General features: G+C 40.9%; 3 protein-coding genes across 5 annotated transcripts; 2 read left to right on the forward strand and 1 right to left on the reverse strand.

Annotated features, from left to right (window-relative positions):
* Positions 1-1,560: 1,560 nt before the first annotated feature.
* On the forward strand, positions 1,561-7,691 carry LOC129732303 (zinc finger protein ZFP2-like). Of its 2 annotated transcripts, none has more exons than XM_055693104.1 (4): positions 1,561-1,957; positions 4,904-5,803; positions 6,123-6,605; positions 6,980-7,690. In XM_055693104.1, exons 1-4 carry the CDS (start codon positions 1,716-1,718, stop codon positions 7,278-7,280), a joined length of 1,926 nt encoding a protein of 641 aa, XP_055549079.1. In that variant the 5' UTR covers positions 1,561-1,715; the 3' UTR covers positions 7,281-7,690. The 2 variants fall into 2 exon arrangements, with proteins under 2 accessions (XP_055549079.1, XP_055549068.1); XM_055693093.1 differs by lacking the exon at positions 1,561-1,957 and adding an exon at positions 1,990-4,770 and having other exon boundaries at positions 6,980-7,691.
* On the reverse strand, positions 7,684-9,480 carry LOC129732423 (uncharacterized). Its single transcript, XM_055693314.1, has 2 exons — positions 9,390-9,480; positions 7,684-9,312 (listed from the first exon to the last, which is right to left on the reverse strand). The coding sequence occupies exon 2, from the start codon at positions 9,145-9,147 to the stop codon at positions 8,149-8,151; it is 999 nt and encodes a 332-aa protein (XP_055549289.1). The 5' UTR covers positions 9,148-9,312; positions 9,390-9,480; the 3' UTR covers positions 7,684-8,148.
* A 134-nt stretch (positions 9,481-9,614) lies between these two features.
* On the forward strand, positions 9,615-15,299 carry LOC129732342 (zinc finger protein 883-like). 2 transcript variants are annotated; one of them, XM_055693155.1, is made up of 4 exons: positions 9,615-9,934; positions 10,127-10,603; positions 10,664-11,125; positions 11,181-15,299. In XM_055693155.1, the coding sequence occupies exons 1-4, from the start codon at positions 9,708-9,710 to the stop codon at positions 11,932-11,934; spliced, it is 1,920 nt and encodes a 639-aa protein (XP_055549130.1). In that variant the 5' UTR covers positions 9,615-9,707; the 3' UTR covers positions 11,935-15,299. The 2 variants fall into 2 exon arrangements, with proteins under 2 accessions (XP_055549130.1, XP_055549137.1); XM_055693162.1 differs by having other exon boundaries at positions 10,715-11,125.
* Positions 15,300-22,479: the final 7,180 nt, after the last annotated feature.

The following is a 22,479-nucleotide window of genomic DNA, read 5'->3' on the forward strand; positions in this document are numbered from 1 at the left end:
ATAGTATCCTACAAAATGAATATTTGATTTCCAGTACCGAACAACTCAAAAAAAACTACATATTTCGATTTTCTTAACCCCCGTAGAGTTGAGTACGAGTCATTTATGAGGCAAACAACCCGAAAATAGTGTGCGTGACTGAGCTGTCAGAAAGCTCTACACACTTAGTTTCTTTTTCCGAACTCAGCAATCTTTTCAACGAGTTCTCAACAGCTGAGCCATCAGCAATCTGTTCAGCAATTTATTTGCTTGACGAGTGCTCGGTAATTCTTCCTTCTCGCTGAAACGTCAAACATACACACTTAGTTTCTTTTACCGAACTCAGCAATCTTTTTAACGAGTTCTCAACAGCTGAGCCATCAGCAATCTGTTCAGCAATTTATTTGCTTGACGAGTGCTCGGTAATTTTTCGTTCTCGCTGAAACGTCAAACATAGAAGATAGCTCAGTAAAAATTTACGAAGCGTTCATCAAAAATTGCTGCATGATTCGGTATTTACAAAGCAGACTATTCGTCACGAATTACCGAGCGTTCTGTGAATTTACAAAGCTGACGATTCGTCACAAGTTACCGAGCATTCTGTAAACGTAAAGTTTTTTCATGGTTACGAGAGAAATTGTGTAAGTTGCTATTGCAACTTTTGAATAATTTTAGAAAGGAATTTTGGATTGTTTAGATCGATTATACTGGTGTTCCCAGCACATTCGAGTAAAAACTTGATACGTTTAATGTTATGATGAATACAGGCTTTTTGTTGCAGGCTTCTAGTAAACTGCTCTCCTGTGGTGGAAAAATTACCATATGCTGACTGAATAGATCGTGTACCTCCACGTCGTTTACTTGTAGATTTGAAAGTAAGATATCCATTTTTTTTTGAAAATCACACGCGAGACACTTAAAAACTCAGCTTCGGAACTCTGAATATTTGAAAATGGCGGACATTTGACGTTCCGTTTTGACAGATGCAGAAAAATTGCCGAATAGTATAGTAAAAAAACAACAATTGTTTTATTCTCATATATTCAAACTACAGAATGTCTTTTTAAAGATTTGGATTTATTCGATGTTACTCTTTTAACTGCTAATGAGAGAATGAATGGGTCGTACAGAATTGATGCCAGCCAAACAGGTAGCGTTTTATCTCTTACATAGACGAGGGGTTATTGAATACCGAAACAACAATAGTTCAGTTAAACAATTGAAGAGTTTTCAGCAACACCTAGGAAGATGCTGACAGATCGTCAAATATTTACTGAACTTTATGAAGGTGCAGAACATACTTTAGTTTACAGAAAAGGTCAGTAATGTTTTTTGCTGAGCTCGTCAAATGCCTTTTGCATAACGGTAATTCGATAAAAACTTCAACCAACATCAGTTATTTTTGAGAAAATTACAAAATGATCAGTATTTTTTCAAATTTACTGAACATGACGGTAATAAAAATTACTGAACAATTAAAACGAGAATAAGTGTGTATAGATATATGCCTTGATTGTATGCGGAGTAATTTGATACACCAATGTAGACAGTATGTTTTTAGCGTGCATTCCATGACACGTTTTTGGTGTTTTTGTTTACTAGTTCGAATCGGAGGAATATTATTGAAGTTTATACCGTATTTTACTGCTGCATTGTGCAGCTGAATCGAGTGAAGAAGTAAGCATAATCACAATAAAGCGATAGTTTGTTTCCAGCACGTAAGTTGTGTGTGCAAAATGGAGGAATTAAGCTTCATAAAGGTGGAGAACTTCGCTGCAACAGTGAAGGTGGAAGAGCTTATGATAACTGACATTCTGCCTGAGGAAGAAGCAACTACGTTCGCTAGCAGCACCGCACCGACTGCGACGAACGCCCTGAGGGAAGATTTAGCTGATGTGAAACAAGAACCTGTCAGGGACAACACCAATGAAGTTGAGACTACAACAGCTTGTGCTAGAATTACAGCTTCTAGCTCCAGGTAACTTTGTGTTAGTTTTGCAGATTCAATCGGCATAATTCGTATCCAAACTCTCTGATCGTAAAATTAAAATTAGAGTTCAAAGCAGCTGAAAAGCAGATATGATCTTTTGAAAATGTTTCTCTAGAATTCACCTTAGCATCATTGACAATTCGTCCTAAGAGCTAGGAAAAAACTAGAAACACCCCAAGGGTATCTCGAACTACCTCTCTAGTACAAAGGATAAGGAGGCCCACTTAATGGGGTCCTAAAGTTTTAAACGGTTTCCTGATTTTTATATATCAGCTGGAAGAGTGCAATTTTCTGAGCAAAACGTGGTTTTTAAAAAATGTTTATCATTTTCCTTTGATTTTTAAATGAAGGATAAAAATCTGCTCGAAATGCCTCAGAGCAAGCCAACCAGTGGCTAAATTGAAGTTTCTAAAGCTAGTTTGGCAACTCCCACCATAACGCGGCAACCGCACCGGGCGTTGCTATGTTTGTTTGGGAAATAGCAATCCCCACCTCGGGTAGTAGCGAGTTATTAAATTTGGCAACGCGATAGCAACGAGCCGAATCGTTGCTATTTGATGAAATGTCAAACTGTTGTTTTTTTTTGTGCTCGATAGTGAATGTTCGTAATAATATTACGATGATGATGAGTGTTTTGAATGCGAACTCAATTGGTCGGCCTCGGAAGACGAAGTTTTTTGCCTCGCTTGTTATACACGTCGTAGGACGCAAGTGTCGGCGTGAACCACTACTCAATTTTATTTCCGATTGAGCTGAAATTTTGCACAGGGTGTTTTTTCGGGCAGGTAAACATTTTGTATAGGTTTTTTTATTGAGATGACCATTTTGGTTGGCATTTTGGTCTGCAACCTAAACGATGCGGAAAGCTCAAATCCTCACAAGATTGGCCAATATTCTTCAATAAACCTGGGAGGTTTAAGCAAATCTGCTCGGGAGTATTACCAACTATTTGCCCGTTTCGTTCGGTCGTTGTATAAAAAACCACTTTTCTCCTTAACCGCTGTTTCAAAAACAACCTAAGATGCGTTCGAATGCGGCGTTGGAAATGGTCATCGGTATAGACCGTTGTTAAAACGCTGGATGGCAGCTTCCTCCGTATGGCGGTTTTTTTTTGGGTATTTACTAGGCTGAGAGTCGCCCCGAATCTTTCCAAAAACCATTTTCTTAATCGCGTGTAAGGAAATTTGTTTTGCGAAATCACTTTCATCATCAATCAAATAATCGAAAACAATTTACGCGTTCTATATTTAAGTTCTTTTTGGCGGCAAATTTTCAAATAATAATAGCAAACTGTGGGAACCGAGACAGCATGAAATACAGAATACAACTAATGACAGTTCGCCAGCTTTCAGTAGAATAGTCATTTAAGCCAACGTTGCGGGACGTGCCCAGTTTTACGGAATTTCTTTAAATAAACATATAAGGATGAAAAAATTTATGTACGCACAAGTAAAAAAATCTGCAAAAGAATTATGTTCTCGATAACTTGGGAGAACGGAAACAAAGTTATGTGAAATGGAGGGAACATTATATGAAGTAGCTAGAACGTAGATCATTCCGGAAACGATTGACTGACGGATAAGTTGGTTATTACTAGATCTGCAAAAAATAATCGAAATACATCACAAACAAACATTTTGCCAATGCTGGCTAGTGACGGTCTTCAGAAATTGGCATCTGCCGGTGTGAAAAAGAAATAGTGGAATTGGTAATCCCCATTAGCAACGACCGGTGCGAAAATCGGTTGCTATCCAAAATAGCAACGGCCAGCGTTGTGAAAATAGCAACTCAAATGGCAACTCACCGGTGCGCTTGCTCTTAAATGACAGTTCTCTCATTCGCGTTGACGGTGTTGCTGATATTTGTTTGGTTTTTGCATGCGAAAAAGAAGGAAGGAAATATTTTTGCTTTTGTCATCACGCACATTTTGACAATTACATATGAGTGTTCACGTAGGTGCGAACAGCCTTCAAAATCTCTTTCAACGCGAATAACCCGAATATACCGCACATGGGCGAAACGTCATCTAAGACCATTCGAGCAGTTTTTCTATTTTTCATTTAAAAATCGAAGAAAAACGATAAACGTTTTTTGAAAATCACGTTTTGCTCAGGAAACGCGGCTTTTTCAAATGATATATAAAAACCGGTATAGCTTTAGGACCCAATTTCAAACTGTAGCATCTCTGTTGATTCGGAAATGCGCAACACCGATGTTAATGATCGTTCGCACAAAATGAACGGTTGTGAATTCTGCAATAAAAAATTTAGTGTAAACTACATCTTGCAAAATCATAGAAGAATTCACACCGGGGAACGACCTTTTGCGTGTGATATCTGTGGCAGAACATTTCGCACAAGCGTACGTTTGAACTATAATAAGATTGCTCATACAGGCCAACATTTCGAGTGTGATATATGTAGCCGACGTTTTTTCAATAGAACAAACTTAGCAACATACATGATTGTTCATCGTACAGTTTGTTCCTATAAGTGTCTGATTTGCAAAAAAAAATCCCAACTGGTTATCATTTCAAACAACATTTACTCACTCTTCAAATGCGACATCTGTGACACATCATTCAAGAGATATGCACAACTAAAAGATCATATGTGCCGTTGCGGAACAGAGTGGTCTAAAGACCATTTTTTTTCAAAAATAAGTTTTTTACTTAATCCGCATCAAGAAACTGAAGTTAGGAGACTAGAAAAATTTCGAAAATCGAACTTTAAAGCTGATTTATACCATGACCACTCTGTATATGCTCATATGAAGACCCACAAGGTTAAGTCCTTCCCAGAGTAAGTATTTATCTAGGGACGAAAAAGTTTCATGAAAGTATTTGACAAGCGTAGATTGGATCTAAGAAACCCCACCAAACGCAATTTATCTTACTGATTGTAAATCAATTTATTTCATTTGTTTCGGTTGCAGCAACACAGAAGGTTTGGAGTTAAATCGAATTGATGAATCAGTAAAATACACCTGCGACATATGCGGCAAACAGTACCAACAATTGGGACCACTTCACTTACATCGGAAGCTTCATCAGAGCACCACTGTGAGATCTGAGACTAAAGCCAACACTAAGACTAACGACAACGCAAAGAAGCACGAGTGTACGATTTGTGGAAAAGCAAATCGGGATCGTACAACACTCATGAGGCACATGGTTACTCATACTGAGGAACGGCCTTTTAGTTGCGACATTTGCGGTTCATCATTTAAGACAGCTAATAATGTGAAAGTGCACAAGAAAACGCACTCTTCCGATAAGCCATATGAATGCAAAATTTGCGGAAAAAGGTTTCCATTCCGTTACAGACTCTCGCGGCACTTGTTTTACCATACTGACGAACGACCTTTTCAATGCAATATTTGCGGTATATCAGCGAGGTCAGCAGCTAATCTCAAAATTCATAAACAAATGCACAATGTGGCTGGTGATTCTGAAAAACTACCTCTCTATTGCAATATTTGCGGTTCATCCTATGCAACAGCTTATTATTTAAGAAAACATATGAAGAAGCACACCTCGGAGAGCCCGCCTGAATGCGTAATTTGCGGGAAGCGATTTAAAATGCCTTGTATACTGTCGCGGCACATGCGTAGCCACACTAACGAACGGCCTTATAAATGCAATATCTGCAGCTTATTATGCAAGTCAAATCAAAATCTGCAACGTCATATAAAAACACACTCGCAAGAAGGTCGTTACAAATGCGATATTTGCGTTGTTACATGCAGTACAAGAGCTTTGTTAGAGGCGCACGGTGAAACGCAAATGCACCTTAGGAAGATACAAGATAATCCCTTAATAGCTTCTAGCTCCAGGTAATTTTGCCCTTGTTTAATACTCAAAGAATTATTTAAATCCAATACAAAACTTTCTGTCATAAAATTCAATTTATAAATTATAGTTCGAAGCATTCTCAGACTGAAGAGTTAGTGATTTTAGAAGTTGCACTGAGTAAAACTGGAAAAAGGTCCGAAAATCATTAATATAGAGTATATTATAGTTTGTTTTCATTTGTTCTTTCACCGATGTCTTACGACATGTCAAATCATTAAGAACCGAACAAAGACCTTCAACTCTTTTCACAAGAAATACTTTTCTCCCGTATTTTATCAAACGCTCATCTGTCTGTTTCAGCAACTTGGAAGATTGGGAAAAGCGCAAAATCGGTTTAGTTGTTCAACCACCGAAAAAGTTCATTTGTGATTTCTGCAACAAAGAATTGAGATCAAAATCCGCCTTCGAGGATCATAGAAGGACGCATACCGGGGAGCGACCTTTTGCATGTAATCTCTGCAGCAGTACATTCCGCACAGCTAGGGCTTTGCAAAACCATGAGAATGCTCATACAGGGGATTGTGATTTCGAGTGTAACATATGCAAGCGAAGTTTTCTTCAAAAAAAAAATTTCACGGCTCACATGAATATACACCGCTCAGATTGTCCCTATAAATGTTCGATTTGCAATAGAATATGCGCAAGTGATAAGAATCTTGTCCAACATATGCGTACCCACAGCGATCAGCGACCTTTTAAATGCGATATCTGTGACGCATCATTCAAAACACGTTATGCTCTAAAACAACATATGAAGATCCACAAGGTCGAGCCGTCTGCAGGGTAAGTTTCATACGTAGATGGTTGCATAAGTTAAATATGAGAGATAACTCTAGCTGTACTTTGCTTTCGAGGTTAACGAGAAAAAAATAATCGAAGTAAAAACGTTCAAATAAGAAAGCATTTTTAAATTTTTATTTAGAAATTAAATTTCTTGAAGTTTCACAGTACATATGCGCAAAATCATTATGAAACATGTCTTGCGTGCAGATAAGCATCTTACCTACAGACAACAGTAATGAAGTACGTTTACTTTCAATTCATTGCAATAAAAGTAGATAATGAGTATCTTTTTGTAGCTTTCGCAAATTTTCTCGACTGAACTAAAGTTACCGCACTGATTGTAAACTAATTTATTACATTTGTTTCTGTTGCAGCGACACAGAAGAGTTAAAGCCAAATCGAACCAATAACAGCCCAAGCGGTGGATCAGTGAAACACACCTGCGACATATGCGGCAAACAGTACGAACGGGTGAGAGCACTTTACGTACATCGGAAGCTTCATCAGAGCACCACTATAAGATCTGACATTGAAGCCCACAACGCAAAGAAGTACGAGTGTACGATTTGTGGAAAAGGAAATCGGGATCGTACAACGCTCAGGAGGCACATGGCTTCTCATAGTAAGGAACGGCCTTTTAGTTGCGATATTTTACGACAGCTCCTGATGTCGTAGGTCGTAGAAATGCAAAACTTGCGAGAAAGTGTTTTTAGTTCGTTACTGACTCAGACAGCACTTGATTTACCATACTGATGAACGACCTTTTCAATGCAATATTTGCGGTCTATCAGCGAGATCATCAGAATCTAATCTAAGAATTCATAAACAAACGCATAACCGTGAAAGCTTCACATCCGATCCAAATCTAATGAAGCATGTCGCTGGTGACTGAAAAACTACAGCTACGAATTTGAGAAAACATAAGGAGCCTTCATATTTGTATAACATTGATTGTTGAACAAATATATTGGAAGAACTTTATAGTTCTTTATACATCACAAATAAAGCCGTAAGAGTAATAAATGCGCATTTCCAACGAGTTGATTCGAGGCAATACTAATAAAGACTATCCTGAAAAAATGCATTTCTTTTGAAAAAAAAAAAATAATAATAATAATCTAATCTATTGTGGTAACTATTGCTTCTGAATAATTTTAAGAACAAATTTTTAAGGTTTGGTTTTCTGACGTTTGAAATGTCTCTTGTGAATTATTCAATCCATTCTAATCGCAATGACAACAAGCGCAATGAACGAACCGAACCTAGCAGGCTAGAGCCGGGGTGGCTCGTGCTGTATCAAGAAATCGTCTCCATTCCACTCGGTTCTAGGCTGTATGGCGCCATGCTTCTTATCACTCGTAGGTCACTTTCAATCTGATCAAGCCATCCTGTACGCTGTGCTCCTCTGTTTCTGGTGCTGGAGGGGTTACTGAAAAGGGTCCTGATCCTAAGTACACGAATTCGTCTACACCCTCAAGCTCATCGCCGTCTACGGTGATCCGGGATGGGAGGCTGACATTGTTCTCCTTTGAGCCTCTTCCCTTCATATACTTTTCGACGCATTGATCAGCAGTCCAATACGCTTAGCTTCCGCTTTTAGTCTGGTGTAGGTTTCCTCCACCGTCGCAAAGTTTCGTGCTATGATGTCGAAGTCATCAGCGAAGCCTTTAAGCTGAACCAGTTTCGTGTAAATCGTACCACTCGTGTCGATGCACGCTCTTCGTATAACACCTTCGAGGGCGATGTTAAAAAGCAAACAAAAGAGTCCATCACCTTGTCTCAATCCTCGGCATGACTCGAAGGGACTCGATAGCATCCTCGAGACACGCACGTAATACATCACACGGTTCATGGTAGCCTTGATCAGCCGCGTCAGTTTATCCGGAAAGATATCCTCGTCCTCGTGCATGATCTGCCATATTTGTTCTCGACCAACTGTACCATAGGCTGCCTTGAAGTCGATAAAAATGTGATGCGTGGACACGTTGTACTCACGGCATTTTTGCAAAACCTGTCGGATTGAAAAAAATTGGTCCGTGGTTGCGCGGGCTCCCATGAAACCCACCTGGTACTGCCCCACGAACCTCCTTGTTAAAGGTGTTAGACGTTGGAATAGAACTTGGGAGAGTATTTTATATGCAGCGTTGACAAGCGTAATGCCACGATAATTGCAGCACTCCAGCTTGTCGCCCTTCTTATAGATGGGGCAGACGACTCTCTCCATCCACTCTTCCGGTAGTTTTTCCTCTTCCCAGATCTTGGAAATGACCCAGTGTAGTGCTCTAGCAAGCGTTACTTTACCATGTTTGTAGAGCTCGCCCGGCAGGCCGTCTTTGCCGGTGGCTTTGTTGTTCTTCAGCCTCCCAATCTCCCGCTGAATTTCGTGGAGGTCGGGGGCTAATACCCGGTCATCTACTGCTGGCACTCTCAGGTCCGTTCCACTTCCGCGTCTGTTCGTTGCATCGCCATTTAGATGTTCATCGAAGTGCTGCTTCCACCTGTCGACCACCTCGCTGTCGTTCGTGATGAGGTTACCTTCCATATCATTGCAAAAGTCGGCTCGCGGCCTTTACAGGATTGTTCAACCTTATCGCAGAACTTTCGCGACTCATTAGCAGTGAACAGCTCTTCTAGCTCTTCATGGTGACGATCCTCTTGCTGGCGATTTTTACGTCTCAGGATCGTGGTCATGTCGTTCCTTGCCCGTCTGTGCTTGAACATTCGTATATTACATAACGCGCTAGGGAGGGGAAATGCTCATAAGCGAAATGTAACGCAACTTACGGTGTGCTTTTTGTTCACTTCCATTCACAGCTTTTTACTACCAATCTGTTCCGGTTAAGTCTCGTGGTTCGCGCGAAATGTTAAAGCAGGAACCGTCGGAACAAGTGTAGACCACGTGATTCGATCTCTTTTCTCAGTTCACAGTTGATTTTATGATTTGATTTATTTCCACATCAAGCTGAACAATAAGCTTTTAGCGTGCATATCATGACATGTTTGTGTTTTCTAATCCGAGTGGAAAAAACATTGTTTCTATTCGCAAAAATAATTTTATTTATTTGTTATTTTTGTTCCGAGCACGTCAGTTAAGTGAGCGAAATGGCAGAATTTAGTCATATAAAGCTAGAAGAGCTTACGATATTTGAAACTTCCTCTGTGGAAGAGAAAATTGTACTCGACAGCAGCGTTCGGTGCTCCGGTGAAGCGACTGTAAAGAATGTCCTAAGAGAATGCTTCGCTGATATAGAACAAGATCCTGGGACGGATATCAAGCATGAAGTTGAAACCACAGTAGCAGACAACGATATTATAGTCTCTAGCTCCTGGTAATTCGGTTTATTCCTATGTTATTCTTTTTCATACATTTTGATAGAAATTTCTATACATATTTGAGAAATATAAATTGGTGTTTAACTAGGAGATTCACAAGGCTCTCTACATTAAACATAAAACTTCTCTTCTTTTCGCTTAAAATACTTCTACCACATTCCTATCAAATGCTCTTCTTACTATTGCAGTAACTTGGACGGTTCAAAAATATGCAATGCCGATCATCCACAGAAAAAGAACGTTTGCGAATTCTGCAACAAGGAATTTAGCACAAAATATGTTTTGGTGGATCATAGAAGACTTCATACCGGGGACCGTCCCTTTGAATGTGATATTTGCAACAAAACATTCAGTAGCCTCAGAAATCTACGCGACCATAAAAAGGCTCATACAGCAAAACCTATCTTCGTGTGTAACATATGCCAACGACGTTACACCATTCAAAAAAACTTATTGGCCCACATGAAGATACACAGCACAGACTGTCCACATCAGTGTCGAATTTGCGGTAAAAATTTCTCAACTGACACTAATCTAAAAGACCATATGCCCCGGCACAGTAATGAGCGACCCTTTAAATGCACAATCTGTAGCAGATCGTTCAAGAGATCCAGAGGATTGAGGTTTCATGTAAACACAACCCACAAGGCCGATCCCTCCCCGAGGTAAGTGGTCGTTATTTTTATTTAATTAAAACAGAAAAAACGATGAAATATTCAAGACAGATCTCTATCATCAACACAACTAAAAATTAAAACAATCGCAAAAAATTGCAGGATACCCAGTCTTCTTTCTTGCAATTCGAAAGGTTCGAAACTGCAGAAGCGCAGCGGGAAACGACATTTTGCTTGTGATATCTGCAGCAGAACATGCAGCACACCTGAACGTTTGCACCACCATATGAGTGCTCATACAGGATATCGGAACTTCGAGTGTGACATATGTGGACGACGATACAGCGTCAAAAGAAACTTAACAATTCACATGAGAATACACCGCTCAGATTGCAAGCATAAGTGTACGATTTGCGATAAAATATTCGCAACTAACTATTGTCTCCAAGATCATATGCGCACTCACAGCGATGAGCGAGCCTTTAAATGTGACATCTGTGACACATCATACAAGAGACCGGTAGATTTAATCCGTCATATGCAGAAGGTCCATAATGTCGATCCCTCTTTGAGGTGAGAGACGATTTCGTTCGATGAAACACAACTTATCATATTTATTGTTTTTCAGCAACGCAGAGAGTTTGGAACCAAAGCGGGCTGATAACAACCGAAGCGAATCTCCAGCGAAATACAATTGCGACATATGCGGTAAACAGTACAAAACAAAAAATTCTCTTCGCTTACATCAGGAACATCACCTGAGCACTGTAGTGAGATCCGACAGAAAACTTCAATGTGAAATTTGTAGCGAAACATTTCTGCAAGAGTCAAAACTAGCACGACACATTAAGGCTCACAACACAAAGCGACACCAGTGTAAAATTTGTGGAAAGGCATATGCCCGTCCCCAGACTCTCCTACTGCATATGAGTTGTCACACAGGGGAGATACCGTTGAATCGTGATATTTGTGGTATATCATGTGAGTCAGTGAATACTTTGAGAGAACATAAAATGCAGCACACCGCCGAAAAGCCGCTTACATGTGAAATTTGTGGAAAAGTATTTTCACGTCGATACAGGTTCATGCAGCATATGAAATGCCATACTGATGAACGACCTTTCAATTGTGATATTTGCGGGTCCGCATACAAGTCAGTTGATAGTTTGAAAATACATCAGAGAAAACACACCTCTGAGAAGCCATATAAATGCGAAATTTGCGGGAAAAGTTTCCTCTTTCCTTTCCTTCTACAGCGGCATATAATTCGGCATACTAATGAACGGCCCTTTAAATGCGGTATGTGCGAACGCTTTTTTGGGTCAGCTGGTGAGCTGAGAACTCACAAAAAAACCCACAACCCAGAGTGTGAGCCCAAATGATCGGTTTAGGCTTTTCACTATTGAAAATGGCCTCAAAAAGTTTTATGAAAAGTGTAGAATAATAACTCTGGCATCTGTTAGAGGAGAACGTCGAATTTTCCACTAAATAAAGCTCACAGTTTACCTCGGATCACATTGCTGCTTTCTATAAGGAGCATGGGATCTACCGGCCAAGTAGGAAGATTCGTCAATTCGCTAAAGCGGTTGCTGATGAAAATTAACGAGGGGGAAAAGATTGCCAACACGCTTCAAGTGCTTTTTTACAGTTAACCTAGTAGGAAAGCAGCGTACAATCCTCAGCCTACTTTTCCCATCACAACGTCAGCCGGCTATTGTAAATCAGTAGCAGAATGAGTAAATCAACCGGAAACATGAAACAGTCCCCCCCAGCCATTTCAAACTGGAGCTCCGGTAGTAGGAGAAGTTATTGAAGCTTTCGGCAATGTGTTGCACGGAAGGCGCAAGCTGATTCGATCACATGAAAACTAACTCAAGAAAATAAGAATTTCATCGTAAGATTTGTACCGCTTCACCAGGGATACCAAATGTACAGATTTGTCTGCAAAACGCAGATTTTTGGCGTCCGTGTGCAGATATTTATTGATTTGAAGATATTTGCAATTTTTCCACGGTTTCTGCAGATTGTTATCTGAGTCTCCTTATATTTACGCAGATTTTCTTAAAATGTTTGCAGATTTTTACAGATTTTTGCCTGCGCGAGCGAAATTTTTTCGGATCACGGATAAATTTTTTTCAGATTTCGAGTACATTTTCCGGTTTTTCGAGCAGTTGCAGACATTCTTCGAAAACATCTGGCATCTCTGGAAGCTCTGGCAGCTAGAGGTGGGAAAAATGGTTCACTATAGTGAGCGGATCAGAGCGGTTCCGCTCACTAAGATGAACTAGTTCTTTTTAACAGCTCACTCGCTCTTTTCGTTCCTACATAATTTTTGGTTTTTATCAGTGTAGCTAATTATCAGACACTGCAAGCGAGAGCCAGGTGAAAGCTTTACACCCGATTGGCCAAGCGCAAGGTCGCGCGCAAAATTACAATAGAACTCCCAGAAACAAGCTGCAACCAAACGTCTGCCCTGATATGCATGACTTGCATTTTTCATCACCCAGCCACCAGCCAGCCGCAAGAGCATGCAAAAAAACAACTTGCAACAGTCCATACACAGGTACACGGGTTGACTAACGCCGAGTACGCACACGAATGGATGTGGAACGAAAAGAACGAAAGAACTGATTCACTGATCTGGCAATCCGCTCACAGGCTGATCAAAAGATTCAGTTCTTTGAAAGAGCGAAATCTTTCGCTCTCAGAAGAACTGGTTCTTCCGATGACTCTTTTGTTCAGCTCGCAGGCAATCCGTTCGCGATCAGGAGATTTCGATCTTTTAAAGAACTGATTTTCTGATCAGCTCGGGAGCGGGTTGTCTGCATAGATTCAAAAGAGCAGTGAACCAGTTCTTTCGCTCTTTTCGTTCCACTTTTCGTTTGCGTCCCGGCGTTAGCCAGCCCGTGTGCTGTGTGTGAACTGTGGCAAGTAGATTTTATTTTTTATTCCCGCGGCGGGTGGATGGTTATGCATAGGAGAGCAGGCAGCCGGCGGTAGCTATTTTCTGGGAGTTCTATTGCAGTGTCGCACGCCGCATTGCGCTTGGGGTGTAAAACATTCATATGGCTCTCGCTTGCGGTGTCTAATCAACAAAATCGGTTTCAGCTTTTTGCTTGAAGTAAGGGGTGAGTTACCGCTCTTTAAAAAAGAGCGATAGATCACTCACGCACTTTGAAGAACCAGCTCTTTAGATCAGTTCGTGAGCGGATTGCCCACCTCTACTGTCTGGTCATTTAAAGATTGCATTTTAGGTGTGTTTGTACCGTTTGTACTACAACTATTGTGTTTTGTGTGAATAGTTATTATAGGCTGTAATGGCGATCGAACATACAACAAATTCGTGGGATTCAGTTAGATAAAATTATTTTCAAATTCGTGAATTGTTGACATTCGAGCACACGCCCAATAAAAAAATATTCGACGCCTTATCTTACCGCTCTTTTTTTCTCATTTAGGCCGTTATAAATTTTATTTCTATTTTATGTCACCCCCCCCCCCCCCCCTCAAAAATCTTGAATATTGGAAGGGAAGGAAAAAAAAGCTCAAACTGTTTTGTTCATTTTATTGGTTTTCTGACAGCATAAATGCTTTATTTAGCAACAAACAAGTCCAGTGACAGCGAGAGTGTCTCCAAAAAGCAAGCGAAATAAATAGTAATAATAATAAAAAGTGTTATTTTGCAATATTTATTTGAGTGCAAGATACAAACGTCATAACTTGCACACAAACTTTGGTCAAAGATATTTCTTTTTTTCGTCTCGGTGTTATTTATTTTTTGCCACCCCCTTTGCTCACTTTAATAACCTTGGACATAAAAAGAATTCGAAATTTGTATTAGCCTTATTTATTTAGTCGGCATCAACAGACAACAGCTGCCCTAATAATGGTTCAGTATCTCAAACTAATAATAATCATGATCACTACAATATAATACGATATGATACAACAATAATTTTATTAATCGTCATTTGTAGTAAAAACACAGAAAAGTTACGGCGGATTGTATCACGAGATAAACTAAAATCAAACACGGAAGCTACCTTGTTTGAAACTCGCTGTATACCGCCCAAGCCCTGTTTTGTCCGTAGTTGGTGTGTTGAAAAGGTATTCTCAGAAAATAATTATTCCTCAGTGCTCTAGGACCCCCTGCAACGTATCAGCGGCAAACAAGGCCATAGCGATTTTTCTTCGTACCTGGAGAGTTTCCAAGTGAATTGATCACCATCGGTTCTCATATGTCGGTAAACGAAACCGATTAAGGCAAGGTAGACGACGGAGAGCGAAGCGTAATAAGCGGCGTTGAACCGATTCAATCCGTTTCCTCCCGTTTTGATATTATGGATGCCAGACAACGGAACAGTATTCGAAAGTGAAACGGACGAGTGAACAGTATAGTTCTTTAAGACAATACACGCTGGTAAAGTTCTTAGCGATACGAATAATAAATCCAAAAGTTTTGGCTGTAAACGGCTGAAAAATGCGTACCATCGGTACCAAGTGAACCTACAGGAATAAAAAAGACCCCACACGTGGTCATTAGCCTCCTATCGAGCCACTCCAATCCCAACCTCCACGCGGTGCCAAAAAGGATACGAGCAACCAAGGGAAGATCGGGTAACCAACCCTGGTGGCAACTTGGTCGGATGCTGACAGCAAATATCTTAAAATAATATAGTTCACTCTCGAATTTCCCATATATTCCCGTGAAGACAGACAGGGAACACCCCCTCTTGTGGTGAAAAAGGTAACTAAACTCATTGCACAGTGGTACAGTAAGGCAATTTAGGCGGACATAGGCTTTTCGTTGCGATTTTGGTTTGCGGTTTAAAGCCATAGTTTTTGTAAAAAGTTGTTTCTTATACATAGTCCTCTATTCATGTGCGAATGAAAATTAGGGTGGTCCTAAAATCAACGAAATAAAACATTCTTTGGCAAACTTGTAGACCAACTAATTCTAAGTAACTTTGTAAAAAAACTTTTTTGTAGACATGAAATTTGGTTTCCAAAAACAGTCTTTTCGCTCTATTATTTCAATTCAAATTTAAAAACAAAGTTTTCTTCGGTAACTTTAATCAAAAATACGCCAATTTTGACGAAAAAACATTGTCGATATATTATACAGATGAAGAGTTCACTATTTCTATTTAAAAAATAGGCCCTTTTGATATATTGATGTCTCCGTTTAGGGCAAACATAAATAATATTTCTTGGGATCATTTGATAGAACAAATATTGTGAAGAAATACCGAAAGTTGCTTAAAATTAGTTGATCTACAACTGTGCCGATGATTGTATACATTTATTTATGCAAATAAAAAGTTAGTTTTTTCATTCAGTCGATTTCAGGACCACCCCAATTTTCGTTTGCACATAAAAAATAGACTAAATAAAAGAAACAAATTCTTAGAAAAAAATTTTACTCTAAAACCACAAAATCGCATCGAAAAACTCGTGTCCGCCTACATTGCCTTACTGTACCACTGTGCATTGTTGTTGAATTTCTGTGAGCGTGTGACATTCTCACCCACGAAACTGAATTTACTCAATTTTAGATTTAGTTGACTCAATTTCATACTTTCACAGAAAAAAATATGTTGCAGATTTCGTGCGTATATTGTTTGTATGTAAAACTAACGCCATTCCGGGAGTTAAATATTGATAATATAATAGATGTAGCTTATCGAGGCACGAGAAAGAAATATACTCTTGTTGGTAATACTCGAACAGAAAGAAAAGACCGGTTTGTAAATGACAGATTTATTTAATCTGTATCTTGGAGCGGTTGAAAATGAACTAACTAGTCCTGGGTGAAAATTTCAGTTTTTATACCCTTCCAGGATGTTTATATGTTACCAAAGTAACGACGCTTATGTACTACAGTAGAAGCCGCCAGCCCGGTTGTTATCTAGAAGATATCCTTGACAACTCCGATCCTGGCTTTGGTAAAACAACGGGTTGCTGTTTTCACATATACAAATAATCAGGCCACGACGTGTAAATGGTAAACTAATCCCAAGTTGCTATATACGTGGTTCCCTGTGTAACTTCACTAGCTCAGATCCATCACGGGAAGCAACTACGAAATGTGCGGCCGTCAAGCTCAAGCTCAATAATCAGGCCACGAAGTGTACAATTAAATGAATATTTCAATTACCTCGTGAAAAAGATAAAAGGAGAAACCGCACAATGGTTGTCAATAGTCGTATAAGGTTGTTGTGCAACTTTTAGCTTAGATAACACTTGAATGTTCTATCAATTTAACAATTTAAGTATGGATACATATCATGTTGTAATTGGTTTAAAAGCTTTATTATATTATATATAAAAGATATTCAACAAAACAAACATAATTAGTGATAACAACTGTTATGCAAAAACTATTATTTAATGTTTAGTTTTCTCCGTGTTGAAAGTATTTTTTGTTTTTTTTTATCCCTCCGAATTTTTTGCTCTCGAGTTCTAATCTTCGTATTCATCACTTGCAGCTTTACTTTAACCAGCATATTTATGTATTTACTAGCTGACCCGGCAAACTTCGTCCCGCCTATGTTTGTGTTTAATTCAATAATTTTCAACATTCCAAATTAATTGATTTCTTGCGATTTGTTTATATCGTTTGAAATTATTGGTTTTATCGGAATGACAACATCCTCGACTTTTGCCTTTAGTACATCACCTCTATTCCGAAAACACTCATATTGGGTGGTATTCAGTTATTTTCGTTGTTTTCCAGAAACTGAAAGTGGTCATCTTCGAATTCAATATGGTGTCCAGGGTCAATGCTTGGCTTCTATACATTATTTCGATTACGGAAATATTCATATGCAGTAGTATTCGGCTATTTCCCAGAAGTTGCCATCTTACAATTCAAAATGGTGTCTGAGGTTAATTTTTAGCTCCATGCATCATTCTGGTTAAAGAAAAACTCATATTGGGTGGTATTTGGTCCCTTTAGGCTATTTTTTTTGGAGACAATTTCTGGCCCCTGAGCGTCATTCTGGTTTAAGAAACACCAATAATAGGTGTTATTTAGTCATTTTCGGCTGTTCTACAGAAACCGGAAGTCACCATCTTAGAATTCAAAATGTTGTCTGTGGTCGATTCTAGCTCCTGTGTATCATTCTGGTATCGAAACATCTCATATTGGATGGAAATCGGCCGGTTGAAGAAATACCCATATTTGGTGTTATTTGGTTATTTTCGGCAGTTTCCCATTCACCGGAAGTCGTCATTTTACAATTCATAATGTTATCTGAGGTCGATTTGTAGCTTCAGTGCATCATAACAATCCCGGAAATACCCATAATGAGTGTTATTTGGTCTTTGCCACTGGAACCGGAAGTCGCCATATTGGATTTCAAAATGGCATTTGGAGACAATTTCTGGCCTCTGAGCATCATTCTGGTTAAAGAAACACCCATATTTGGTTGTTTTTGGGTCATTTTCGGCAGTTTTCCAGTCACCGGAAGTCGCCATTTTACAACTCAAAATATTGTCGGAGGTCGACAAACGTACAAACCGTGGAACACCACCCATGGATTGCCTTATGCATAGGCGAACTTTATTATTATAAAATATTCGGCCGAGTCCACTTCACAATAAAATGTGAATTTTTTTCAGTGTACCCATTAGGGTAATATTATTGTCAAAAGTTACTCTATTTCGCATGTCGTGTAGAACAAAATCAGAAGTGGCGCACCTAGCGGTCGAAAAGGTGACTAACGCTTCTGTCATTTTCAATTTGTCTTCATAATTTCACGTAAGTGAACTATATTGGTATTTAATATATTTGCTGACAGGGAAGGAGGACTCTTGAGTTTCCGAGCGTCTGTCCTCCATGTTAGGAGCGGCTCACAACGGCGTCTGTACTCCAGGTTAGGGGCGGCCGATTACCGTCCTCGTGCCAACGTGGGACTCTAAACAGTGTTGAGCACGATGGTCCTCCGGCGAGACGCAAGCCTTACAAGTCGCCAACGTAAAACACTCACAAGTAATGAACGAGGAACAAAGAAATTCGGACTGGAACAATTGGCACAGGCCCATGCGACGAAAACGGACTGACGATTGGAAACTCGGGACGTGGAACTGTCGATCTCTCAATTTCCAAGAAAGCATTCGAGTGCTCTCCGAAGAATTGAAATCGACTTTTCCGCCTTCAAGAACATGGTCGTGCGTAGTACCTGCTTCCAGCACAACCTTATACACAAGTACACCAAATCAGACGGAAACACAAATCGACCACGTTCTGATTGATTGTTGGCACTTCTCAGACATCATCGACTTCAGATCCTATAGAAGCGCTAACGTCGAATCGGACCACTATCTGATGATTTTCAAGATGCGCCCAAAACTCTACGTTGTTTGACTAAAGCAACCTAACGTCGCTCGAAGCTGCGCTTCCGGAAGAAGACCAGCTGAAGGAAGGTCCTGTCGAGGACTGTTGAAACAGCCATCAACAGCGTAGCGGAGAACGTCATCGGGCATGCGGAGAAGGCTGCGCGGGGGACTAAGATGCGCATTGCCACTTGTCAGAATGTGTAAAGACAGTGACAGAAAAAGATGCAGCGAACCCAAATCTTCCGGGAGAAGAAGCGCCGCCTGGAGGAGAAGGAGTTTGCAGAGCTGTAACAGCTGCATCGTTCTCTGGAAACGCGAAAGTTCTACTAGCAACTCCACGCATCCCGCAGAGGCTTTGTGCCGCGAGCCGAAATGTGCCGGGATAAAGGTGATAGTATTCTGACGGGCGATCGTGAGGTTACCGAAAGGTGGAAGCCGCACTTCGACGAGCATCTGAATGGTGCCCAGGCAAAGGACCATGGCAGCGGAGAAAGCGATCCTGTCGGTGCGACAAACGTAGAAGATGAGCCAGCCCCAACGATAGGCGAATGCCATCAAGCAGCTGAAAAACAATGATTCGGCTGGGATGGATTGCCTCGGAGCGGAGCTTTTTAGTATGGGCCCGAAGAAGCTGGCCATCTGTCTGCACCGGCTGATTGCAAGAATTCGGGATACAGAACAGCTGACGGAGGAGTACAAGAATGAGGTTATCTGCCGTATTTATAAAAAAAGCGACAAATTGGACTGTGGGAACTATCGTGCAATCACCATCCTGAATGTCGCCCACAAAGTGCTTTACTAAATCTTTTTCCGCCGCCTCTCATCCCTAACCAACAGATTTGTGGGGAGTTATCACGCCGGCTTCGTGGAAGGACGGACTACGACGACCCAAATCTTTATCATACGGCGAATCCCTCAGAAATGCCGTGAATACAGAATCCCCACGCACCACCTATTCAACGTCTTCAAAGCCGCGTATGACACTATAGGATGGAAACAGCTATGGAAGGTCATGGACCAAAACGGCTTTCCGGGGAAGCTTATTAGACTGATAAAGGCTACGGTGGATGGGACGCAATGCTGTGTGCGGATTTCGGGTGGATTGTCGGGTCTATTTGTTTATTTGTAAAAATAACATCAACAGGCCTTGTGGCCCAAATGATTGTACTATACTAAAAATTACGTGCTTAAGTCAAAAAGCGGATCTTCAGCATCTCGAGGCTGGTGTCGAAATCGAAGCTTGTAGCGAAACGATTTAAATGGCGCTGGAGACCGATTATCGTGCTGAAGCTGCTGCAGTTCGGTCGCCTATTCTGAACGTGACGTATTTGCAGTGTATCTAAGTCGATGAGTCTGCATCGCTGTTCGTAGCTAGGTAGTCGAAAATGGTCGTTACACGGTCTCCTGAGAGCAAAACGAACAAATCTTTGTTGTACTGACTCGATTCTGTTTACTCCATTCAGGTAGTAGGGGTTCCACATTGGAGCGCAGCATTCCAATTTGGAGCACTCCGAAGCGCATCACAGTGCCTTCAGGCAATAGATGTCGTTGAAGTTTTAAGCGATACGCATAATAAATCTCAAGTTTCTGCTAGCCTTGTCAATAATGAATGTCATATGTTGTTTGAAGGTTAGCTTTGATTCAAGCAATACTCCCAAATTCTTGACACAGTTTGTGCGTCGCAGAGGTGTATTTGACAAAATGTAGTTGAAATTCAGTGGACTACGCTGTCTGGGAAATGTTATTATCTCACATTTGTCAGCGTTCAATTGCATGCGGTTGTCCTCGCACCATTCTGCAAAAACCCTTAACTGGTCCTGGAGCGCTGCGGCATCTGACGGAGTTTTTACTTTGGCAAACAGTTTAAGGTCGTCAGCGAATGACAGCCGAGGGCCTTGAAGTCGAAAATTGACGTCGTTCAAGTAAATCATGAATATCAAAGGCCCGAGATGACTGCCTTGTGGGATGCCTGAGTGAGCGGAGAAAGATGTCGAAAAAACTCCATTAATGTTTACAACTAAACGCCGGTCAGACAAATGCGACTGAAACCAGTGAAGCAGTGGGCCTCCGATGCCAAGCTTTGCGAGTTTCGCCACTGCGATTCGGTGGTTCAGTTTATCGAAAGATGACTGGTCGTCAAAGCTGTCCATTACGTAGGATGTGAGCGTCAGGAGATTTGTGGCCGTTGATCGCTTAGGCATGAACCCGTGTTGTTCGTCGACGATGTACTGCTTGAAGAACGAGAAAGTAGGTTCGAACACGACGAGCTCGAAGAGTTTCGAAATGAAGCAAAGAGCGCAGATTCCACGGTAGTTGTTGATGTTAATTTTATGGCCTTTCTTGTGTACTGGAAACATGTACGCCGATTTCCATACCGAGGGAAAGACGCCAGTGCGAATTGATTGAGCAAATAGACGACTAATCGGGAAGCCAGACTACCAATGCATTTTTTAAGGGAATGCCGTCTGGTCCAGCGGACATGGAAGATTTGAGTTTCGAGGCGGCCAATGTTACCGCGCAATCGTCAATGGAGAGGTTAGTCAGTGCACGGTCAAGAAAGGGGATACGTTCTGTACAGGTCGTAATTTCGTCCGTCGTTAACCGTTTGTCCACAAATACTCTGGAAAATTTTCGCGAAAACAAATGACAAATGACTCGAAGGAAGGCCATCATCTTTACGCTGTTCGCTAACATATTTCCAAAACGATTTGGGGTTGCGTTCAAGCGTACCCTCGACATTACGAAGGAAGCTTCGAAAACAGTAGCGACTTACTTGTTTGTAGCGTGTATGAATCGATAAGTAGTGGTTTCGTAGAGGTAATGTTTTGTATCTAGAGATCCTTCTCAGGGCTGCTTTTCTCTCCGATTTAAGGCGTCGTAATGTGGGGTTCAACCAGGGCAATTTATGTTGGACAGAGATAGTCTTTTTTGGGACGTGACGATCTATGGCATAATTTAAAATGTGGGAGAGAGTTGAGGCGGCAGTGTTTACGTCGTTCGTGTCCAAGATAGCATCCCAATCGATTCCAGCTAGTAATACGTTTCTCGCCAAATAATGCTGGGCAGATGAAAATCGCCTAAAACAACCACATCATCGACAGAGGACGTCATCGAAATAATGGTATTAATCGGAGACATATGTACGCGAATCAGATCTGAGTCACGAGTGCGATCGGGAGGGATGTAGATGGCACACAAGTATAATGTGCAATCCGAGAGTTTGATTGTCACCCACCCCCTTCTCAGCAGTCGACCACTCATCGCGCTCGAGGATAGAGGCACTAAGTTTGCGGTGAACTGCGATCAAAACCCCACCACCTGAAGTTTTACGGCTATTTCTTGAGCTCCGGTCACAATGGAAGACTTCATAGTTGGGCCCGAAGATTTGTTGCGAAAGTGAACGATTGTCGAGCCAGGATTCGGTCAGTACAATGATATCGTATGGACTGTCAGCGCAAGCCAGTAGGTAATCGGAGACGCTGCCGTTGATACCACCCACGTTTTGGTAGTAAAGGTGGATATTTGTCATCGAATTGGTCAACGGACTGAAAACGGGTAGCGGATCAATGGGAGGTCTGGAGTTAGCG

Source organism: Wyeomyia smithii, chromosome 1 (assembly GCF_029784165.1).
Source record: "Wyeomyia smithii strain HCP4-BCI-WySm-NY-G18 chromosome 1, ASM2978416v1, whole genome shotgun sequence".
NCBI lineage: Eukaryota > Metazoa > Arthropoda > Insecta > Diptera > Culicidae > Wyeomyia > Wyeomyia smithii.